Source organism: Triticum dicoccoides, chromosome 1A (genome assembly GCF_002162155.2).
Source record: "Triticum dicoccoides isolate Atlit2015 ecotype Zavitan chromosome 1A, WEW_v2.0, whole genome shotgun sequence".
NCBI classification, from domain to species: Eukaryota; Viridiplantae; Streptophyta; class Magnoliopsida; order Poales; family Poaceae; genus Triticum; species Triticum dicoccoides.
Window position 1 is genome coordinate 337,234,189 of NC_041380.1, and position 9,286 is coordinate 337,243,474.

The 9,286-nt window shown below is 40.5% G+C and overlaps 1 protein-coding gene across 3 annotated transcripts in view; it reads right to left on the reverse strand.

Annotated features, from left to right (window-relative positions):
• Nucleotides 1-1,286: 1,286 nt before the first annotated feature.
• Nucleotides 1,287-9,286, reverse strand: part of LOC119271673 (endonuclease MutS2-like) — a 10,361-nt gene continuing 2,361 nt past the window's right edge. For 2 of the 3 annotated variants that reach the window (XM_037553413.1, XM_037553418.1), the window contains 16 exons: nt 8,953-9,003; nt 8,474-8,530; nt 8,315-8,397; nt 7,767-7,890; nt 7,620-7,679; nt 5,979-6,221; nt 5,707-5,790; nt 5,488-5,635; nt 5,086-5,213; nt 4,921-4,968; nt 4,367-4,497; nt 3,738-3,820; nt 3,172-3,275; nt 2,795-2,865; nt 2,163-2,473; nt 1,682-2,065 (listed from right to left, as the gene is read on the reverse strand). In XM_037553413.1, the coding sequence (XP_037409310.1) occupies nt 1,887-2,065; nt 2,163-2,473; nt 2,795-2,865; nt 3,172-3,275; nt 3,738-3,820; nt 4,367-4,497; nt 4,921-4,968; nt 5,086-5,213; nt 5,488-5,635; nt 5,707-5,790; nt 5,979-6,221; nt 7,620-7,679; nt 7,767-7,890; nt 8,315-8,397; nt 8,474-8,530; nt 8,953-9,003 (1,905 nt within the window). In that variant the 3' untranslated portion in view covers nt 1,682-1,886. Of the gene's footprint in view, nt 1,636-1,681; nt 2,066-2,162; nt 2,474-2,794; nt 2,866-3,171; nt 3,276-3,737; nt 3,821-4,366; nt 4,498-4,920; nt 4,969-5,085; nt 5,214-5,487; nt 5,636-5,706; nt 5,791-5,978; nt 6,222-7,619; nt 7,680-7,766; nt 7,891-8,314; nt 8,398-8,473; nt 8,531-8,952; nt 9,004-9,286 lie in introns of those variants that run through there. The other variant, XM_037553415.1, reaches the window with a different exon arrangement.

Here is a 9,286-nt window from a genome sequence, read left to right on the forward strand (position 1 = left end):
AAATTGAAGTAATCGCCATAGGCCTGACATCTTGCATGATGCACATAAACAATAGTCGTTGCATCCAAAATCAACGTCGGAAATAGCGTTCTTATAGCTCATCAGGGGCGAAGTAGCCCTCACATAGATCATCAGGGGCAAAGTAGCCCTCACATAGATCAACATGCCCCCATACTCGACGAAGATTCAACACTCGGTGTCCTGGCGTTGAGCCCTTAAGTTGAGAATATGCTCCTTCACGCGCTCCGTTTCTTCAAGAATCAACATCATCAATGCCATTTCATCCCCATCTTTCTCATTCGATGAAGACGAATCCATGAACTCCGCGTAGAAGTATTCTTTGTCTGAATCTATTGTGTTTATTTCAAAGAAAACAACGAGACGTCAAAAAAATGCACTATGCCATTTGTCCGGAAACTTGCGAGGCAGGGTGTCCGCCATAGACGGCGTCTGCGGGGCGGAAGGTTACCTGGGCAACATCCAAAACTGACCGAGGGAGTACGACACCGGTGCGCGCAAGGGGGGGGGTGGGGGAGGTGTCTCCAGTGGCAGAGGAGGAAGGCAGGATTGTGAATATGTACAGGCTCCGAGTAGGGTTTTGGGATGGGTTTATGGTGCCGGAATCCGACGTGGCGGACACCCAGAGCTCCCCTGAGTTAGGGCTCGGTGGAATTTCAGACATCCGAACCAGTCTGGCTCGATTTGATTATCTGTGTTGGATGATTAACGGCAAGTCTGAACATTTATAAACATTTTGGCCCTCGTGCCGAACTGTGGAGATCACACGACATATGGCTCTCTACACGCAAGACAGGTGCCGACAACAGCGAAACTGGACGGAGTACTTACCACGTTATCCGTGGAGACAGAAAACAGCCAAGCACATGCCTAGATACAGGATAGAACAGCAACCTACCGTGGCTTATCCGGGCCCCGGTAGTTCGATATCATCGTAAGACCATAACCTCAGAAGAGGAGATAAACAAAGGAAAGTGAGATCGCACCTAATGCAAAATTCCCACTCGGATAGGAAGTTGCCTGGAACGATCATCGGACTAACTTTGATATCTTTGGACGCAGATAAATTGTACCGGACGGTTTTTTATATTTATAGTACTATCACTTATGATGATTGAACCGTACTGTGAGCCGATTTTATAAGTGATTCTGTGATTGACCCATGAGCTCTGGAAGGCCAGCTCTCCCAATATCCGGATGGCTGTACTGTATATGCCCTTCACCCAACTAGTGCAACTGTGCAGGTAGCCAGGTACATATAAAAACTGTGCACGTAACCATGACATTTCATTACACTTACACTTCGTTTTCGAACGAAACACACCCTTAGTGACCACACTGCATTCACCACTGGTATTCCAACTAAACCAAAGAAATGGGGCAAGTATCTCATTAACAATTACATTTACATCATGTCTTTGGTTTGGATCCTTCCCATCTTCGTTATTCTTCATCGGCGGTTGTTCTGGTGCGCTGGTTCTATAGGGCCTTAGCACGATGATTTTCCGACTGTCTACTATAACATTGTGCCCGACTCCGGAGATGGAGGGGGATGACGGCAGCGCGCGCCTTTGGCTCGCTTCGGTGCTTGTAGTCGTCGCCAAGTGGTCTACGGATCTAGATATAATTTTTATTATTTTTGGTGTTCGTTTTACTACCATGATTGAAGATGAATAGATCAGAAGTTTTTCAGCAAAAAAAGAAAAACATTTACATCATGTCAAAGAGAAAGCAGCTAATCTAACATGCAAACTAGGGGTCTAAACTCACATGGCTATAGTACAGTCAAAATGGGAAATTCTATATATTGAACTGAACAACATTTACATACTTATCTCTATATACTATTGCAGGGTAGAGCAACCATTTTATCTTGATGTCTTCTGCTTCTGGACCTTGACATCTTTCAACTTTAGCTTGAGCTTCATCATGCCAGCTTGGACTTGCACTTCATTTTTGGACGAATCTATTTTGACTACGGTAGCTTGGTTCTTGAGTTTAGGAACGTAAACTAAATCCCCAACTTCTGGGATCCCACCATCTTCATCTATTTCAAAAGGAAACCTTAGCTAATTAACTTGTCCTCGAACTACATGGGACTGGGAGGGAGATAATAATATATATGAAAATGATGAGTTTCAAACCTATTATCTTGCCATTAGCTTCTGCGACCGTGATGCTATTTGTATTCTGCGTCTTTTTAAGGGCAGAAGTGCTAGATGGCTCGGGGCTTTTCGCCCCCTCAGATTTGGCTTTCTCCGCAGCCTTCTCTTCTTCTAGCACTCTTTGAGCTACTGCAGATTCTCTGTACTGCTGGAACTTCTTATGAATGATCGAACGAGCCATAACAGCATACTCCGAAACTACTCTTGACTTTCTTTTTCTCTGAGCGGTACTGTGATCTACAATGCTCTTCTGTGCTACTTCCAAGTCATTATGAAGCTCCTTGGACTGCCTGATACGCAATAAGTGGACATATAAGATAAGCAATTCTGCTGTGACTGAGTTTGAGTACTATAATAGTCTAATAAGCAAACTAATGCATCAGAAAATGCCTAAACTTCTGTGTAATGGAACTACAAATTCACTTAGAAAGGCAGATCAACATTAGCGGAGCATTCATTACACCAAACCTCAAAATCAGTTAAACTTATCCTTACTAAAAGATTGTAGTACAAGCTTTAAATGCATATATGACATGCAAACAGGGATCCTTTCCAGGGGAAAATTGCAGCATATACTCAAATGTACATAAAACCAGCGAGGAAGTTCTCACATAAGATAATGTTGTGCCTGCTGAAGTTGTTCGTGGTATTCTTGCTTGAATTTTTCCATGTCCATAATCAACTGCAAAACAAACACTTGAGATGGACTTGTTCAGGAAATCGTATTAATCCAGACCGAAGAAGAATTCGACCTTGCAGATTCTAACTGAAGCAATATACGGATGAGTCTCTAACATAAGAACACATATTCCTCAAGCAAATAACAGAATTTCCAGTGCCAGGGAAGACACCATTTCTATCAGTAACACGCGAAATATTATAGCATCTGAGCAACTCGATGTTATAAAACCAAATTGCCACTTCACAATACAAAAAGGCCAATATTAATCTCAGAAATAAAGGATTGTCATGATCCTGTCGAACTTACCGCATTTATCTCTGCACCAGCTGTTCCAAGTAACTGCCGAGAACTTTCTATAATATCCAAGGGCAAACCTAGCCTTTCAGCAATATTGATTGCATTTGAACGCCCTATATGCGTAACGAAACATGAGTACAAAAGAATTCCAAAAATAAAATGAGAGCTAGTTTTAGCAGACATCAGTTCCGATACCTATATAACACCTTAAAAAACAAGAATGAAATAAGAGCAAGTTTTATCCTTAATATGGAGTTAGTCAGCTAGGTTGACATCCTCAGGATAGAACAGCATGCCACATATTTACAAGAAGACGAAGGCCTCACTATTTGGTCCACTAGAAATTGAAGAATGAATGAATATGACCTTCTTTTTGCCATAGTATATTTGATTCAACAAGCCAACAATCAACTGGCAGGTGGGGTTGGTTAATGGTCACCTTGTGTGATTTTTGACGTAGAAAACATGAGATGTAGGGCTTTCTAGCATCTTCTAAGGGCAGTGACATCAGAGCACCCAAACAAGCACCACCATATTATGATCGAAGAAGGAACATGTAATATAAAGCAATTAACCTGGTATTCCCCAAAGTATCCTGAACGTAGGCTTTAGATTCTCTTCATCAAATTCCACGCATGCATTCTCAAATGAATCATTGCTGAAAGCATTAAAATAACGAATAATGATGCAGTGTTCATTGGATAAGAGTTACTCGTAATTTAGGGCACACAATAAGCCACATTGCTGCATTCCTAAAATTATCTTCTGGACATAAATTCCATGAAATCACGCAAGTAAATTTGCACCTGGTGTAAACTGGGGGAAATAGTGATTGCTTCAAGAACAGCATTTTTAATAGTATTACTCAACAAAAGGAAACTTATCACGTAAATGTGAAAAGCCCGAGTAAAATCAGGAGTGCATTCTATGTAGATACAAGAAACTAAGTTGAAAATGACATTGTAACCATCAACAATAACCTGTACTAGACCTTGTAGACTTATACAGTTATTGTCCTTCCAGTTTTGCAATCATGTTGAGTTGGCATGCTTTTGTTGAATATCAGTGAAATAACACTTATGGTTGATGACAAGGTATCACAAACAGTGTCATTTGAATAACAACAAAGGCGTAATAACTAAACTAATTAGTTAAGAGTCAAGACCATAATGCCAGGAAAAAATCAGCTTCAAATGTTTGGAACCTGTATTTCAGTGTTTTCAGTTCTCCATGATGAGTTGTAGCTAGAGTCAGAAAGGAACCAGCTTCAGCAAAAGACTCCAAGAGAGACATCCCCAAAGCAGCTCCTTCGAGTGGATTTGTCCCGGCACCAACCTAATATGAAAAATAAGGCATTGCCATCATATTTTAGTATTTTACAGAGAAAAGACTCAACTATAGATAATGAGATAGTCCATGTCATCCATGATATTTCCATAATGAGTTGGGCTAATGGTGTAATGTGTACTGCGTCCTGAACTACTAACATGTACTGAATACTTTGACAAAAAAAGATGTTACATGTGTTTGATAGTTTCCAGAACTGGGAAACATGCATTCATTTTTAAAACGGCTTGCCGAGTACATGACAGTTTTTGTCAGTTAGAAGAATAGACAAGAATCGGCATCGGCACAAAAACAAATTAGAAACCACAATATCCATAGCCCAACTTTACAATCATACTGCCACTAAGCTAATACACATTAACGAATCAAAATTAATCAAATAGTTATCAAGGCATATGATAAAGTACTCACCTCATCCAAAAGGACCAAGGATTGTGAAGTTGACTGAGCGCGAATGGCCTAATAAAACGAAGGTTCAGATGCTGTACGGATAGTTAAGGATTTACTGCAAGTACGGGACTAATAAGTTAGGATTCAGAACTAATAGAATACTGATTATGATAAACTAAAATATACCCCAATCTGCTTCAGATGCCCAGAGAATGTTGAGAGTGATTGGGTCAAAGATTGCTCATCTCCAATGTCAGCATAAACAGCATCGAACCATGGAATTTTAACTGGTTCAGAAGCTAGAATGTATAGACCTACAGCAGAAGGGCAAACTTATGCAAGTAATGCTGGTTGCTTACTCATTAAGAGTGTGCAATAGTAAGTTGAAAGCAGAAAAATACTCCATATCTTCAATTTTCTGCCAACAAGTCATGTCAGAAAGTGTGTAATTGATAATGCAATCAATGCATACCAAATTTATAAGGATACAGAAAAATCAGTAATGGCATACTCTACGAAAGCTTGAGGGTGTAGCTTATGATCACAATCATAACAGTGAAAGGATCTCAACTTCATTGTTCCAGTTACCTATCTTGGCCATTAACGATGCCAGCCCAACCGTCTTCAAGCTGATTGTTTTTCCCCCAGTATTTGGGCCAGTTATGACCAAAACAGTAGTCTCTTCCGCGATCATAAAATCTACTGGGATCGGATGGTTCCTCTCCAGCTCAGAAACCTGCAAACTGAAACATAAATTATCCAATGAAAGTGCTAATACACATTGTTTACCCCCAAACGAGGACTAACCCTAATTTTCATGAAATCAAGTTCTGAAGCCAGTTGATCTTCCTCTGTGATATCTTGTCCGTATATCCTCCTCCTACGAATCTCCTACAACAGGAAGCAAAATGAGAACTGGATAACTGTAGGTTGATAAAAAAATCCCATCAAGACATATGAATAGATGATGTTTTAGTCTAAAGTATATTAGATGTAAACAAAAAATGTACTCTCACTATCAATGAGTACAAATTTTCTGCATAATGATAGTAGAATAAGGTGGTCCTGGGGAAACTAACCGCTGTGGCACTTGCAACATCCTTTTTTGTACGACGCAAATTTTCCTGGTGCTGCTGGAGCAATAGTGGATGGTATGCATTTGGAATGAACAGTTTCCATGGCCTCTTAGTAAGTTGGGCTGAGGAAGTTGTACTGGCAGGCTCATCTTTAGCCGCATTGACAATTCCATGCTCAATGTTTGGCAAATACAGGTCAGGAAGTGTACCATCGTATGCTATACTGTATCTTGCACGAGCTGTGACCTGCAAAGCAAGTGCGCATACATATTAAGCAAAACAATCTGGGGTAAGCAAGCAACTAAGCATGCATAAAAAAAAACTAAATGCTTATGAAACTGCTGCACTATGTGATTGTAAACACGATAGACAATTTGGGAATAGGGACGATGGGAAATGGTGAGATATCTCATTGAAGGAGGTGTTGTGTAAGTATCGGAACTGTTTAGATGTCTTGTGGCTTCCCTTAATGTTGAATGTTCAGTTGCTGCATAGGTTGTCAGAATGAGTTACTGCGGTGAAAGGTCACTGCAGTCCCGCAGGGAGGAAGGTGATGGCCAGACAAGGCTAGCAGGTGTACGATTAGAGTCGAGCAAATAGAGATACCAGTTGGAAAGGGTTATTTTGCTTGCTCCCACTGTCCTGGCAGCAGGCGCACGCGTATCTCTCGATAGTGAACTGTCTGCAAGGCAACACGCTGGGTGTGTGATATTACTTGCATGAGCTTCGCCAGATACGAGGTCCAGCTGAAGTGGCACTGGACAGCTGAAGGCAAGTATTCTGCAAAACTTGCCTACCTTGCGTTCTTTGAAGAAATGGTTGACCACCCCATGTGGCAGCAATACTGGGAGTTCTGGGCACTGATGAAGATGAAATTCTTCTCCTGGATGGGCGGTAGCGAACCAGTGCTGGACTGCTGATCATTTTGCTCGCCAAGGTTTGCCACTGTGCCCTTTTTGTGATCAAGATGATGAATCCGTCTCCCATCTGCACACAGGTGTGCTTTCTCGTAAGATGTGGTTCAAAGTGCTTAACGAATATGGCGCCGAGGCAATCTGCCCAGTGCCAAATGAGGATTTCTATCATTGGTTCGCGGATGCGACAAGCAGAACAAGGGAGAAGTTGGAAGGGGTCGCTCCCTCGTCATGCTCATTGTTTGGTGGCTGTGCATATGAGAAACGCATGTGTGTTTGATAACATGAGGCCGGTCTCGAGCGACCTTGTGGATCTGATCCTCGACAAGGCTGAGCAGTGGAGAATTACCGGTGCCAAGGAACTGAGGAAGCTACCAGTGCACTCTAGACCCCCAGACTGTGTTGCACCAGTAATCCTCGCAATGCCGGCTGCTCAGGCGTTAGCCTATCCATTTTTGCCTTGCCCTGTACAATTTTGCCATTTTCATTTTTCCCTTTTCAGTTTAGTTTTCAATGTTTTTCTGTGTTTCACAGTTTTGGCCGATGTATTGCAACTTCTTTGTGTTTCTTCTAATACAAAATGATGCACGTTTAAACATGTGTTCGAGAAAAAAAATCCTAGTCAGAGCTCTTGAGAGTATGAACCCTACAGTGCTAATAGATTATGTCAAATAAAAATATCAGTGACTACTACTTTTCATGGGAAATGGGTAATGAAAAACAACAGCACCTTATCGAGTGTAACTGTTTCCTGCATCAAAATCTGAATATTATCAAGCTCAAGAAGAATCTGCAAATTAAAATTGAAAAATAAGTGTAAGGATAAGAATACAGAAAATAGCCAAATAGCAAAACCAAATCGATCAACCTTTCAAACCTTGTCAGTCAGTTTCGATAAAGCTTCAAGCTCGGCTCTAACCACTAGTGCTCTTGCGCCCTGTAGCTCATCATTTAGTGGAACAGCAACAATTGGTTCTATCATACTTCCAGCATCTGAACCACTACATACATATGAATCTTGATCAATACCAACTGTCAAACAGCCAAATCAAATTCAACACATACGCATATTACTATACATATTGGTCAAAACTATGCTTAAAAAAACATTGGTCAAAACTCGGAAGTTGGGTTAAAATTAAGAGAGAGCCAAGATTTTGGTTCTCCTAGCAGACTCCCTTTTACAGGATGTCGGTACTAACAAAAAAGATGAGTATGCGCCAGATGATATAAAGGTAATCTCATATGTTCGTGATCCAAATCCCAAGCATATACTTTAGTGCTAATACTACAAAGTTTAAAAACTCCCAGCATTATGGAAATTTGTCAGCGCAAAGCAGGCATATAAATAAGATTTTAAACAAAACTATCTCATATAAAGCGAAACCAAATGATGAAACAAAAATCTTCTTTAGCAAAGCACACCTGGAGAGTAGTAATCCATCAAAACTTGAAGACTTATCCCCAGTTATTTTAATGCAGCATCTTCCATTTACAATGCTTACTTCCTAAAGAAAATTAGCAGTTTTGTAATTCACTGCACATAAGTTTCCCTGGCAATGAGTGAGTTGAATGAAACAATACCGACAAGGAAGCTTCATTGTCTGCATTCCGTATCAACTTATCCATAAGCTGGCATAACTGAAAAGGTAACAGCATATAACAATTATCCATCAGCAATATTACCATCAGACAGATGCAGTTTGTAGGTTAAGACTTAAGAGGAACTGAGGAACATAGCCTTTGTTTCCTTTCCAAAGTTTAATGATGGAAAGCAAATCCACTAGATATATTTGGTATTTTATTTATAGATCACATAACTTTCTTCTGCAGTTTATCCTCCAGGTCGAGAACTTAAAGCATGGTGTTTTCAGCAATGTGCAAATGCTTGCATGCTATGCTTGCCATGGTTGCCAGCTTTCATGTGTGTCATGCTTGTGTGACTATATGAATTCAAGGGAAACTTCAACAGTACAGGAGGAGTGAAAATTCACAGCAACGTGTTTGCTGCACACGCATGTAGCTGCCCTTGCTAAGCAAAACAAATCTGCAAAGGCACCTACCCTGCTCTCTAGGGCCTGAACTTGATCTCGATATCGTCTTAGCTCAGGGCTCTGCAAAAAATAAATAATCATTTTTAGTTAAAAGGAAATATTTCAAATGGAATATGTAAGTATGATCAGGGATCATAACAGCCTTTCAAAGTGTTTTATTAATGATGGTCAGTATAGATTGCATCAAACCAGTATGATATACACTTAACAGATGATGACTACATGCTGCCATAAATGTACTCCCTCCGTCCGGAATTATTTGTCGCAGAAATGGATAAAAATGGATGTATCTAGAACTAAAATACGTCTAAATACATTCATTCCTCCGACAAGTATTTCTGGA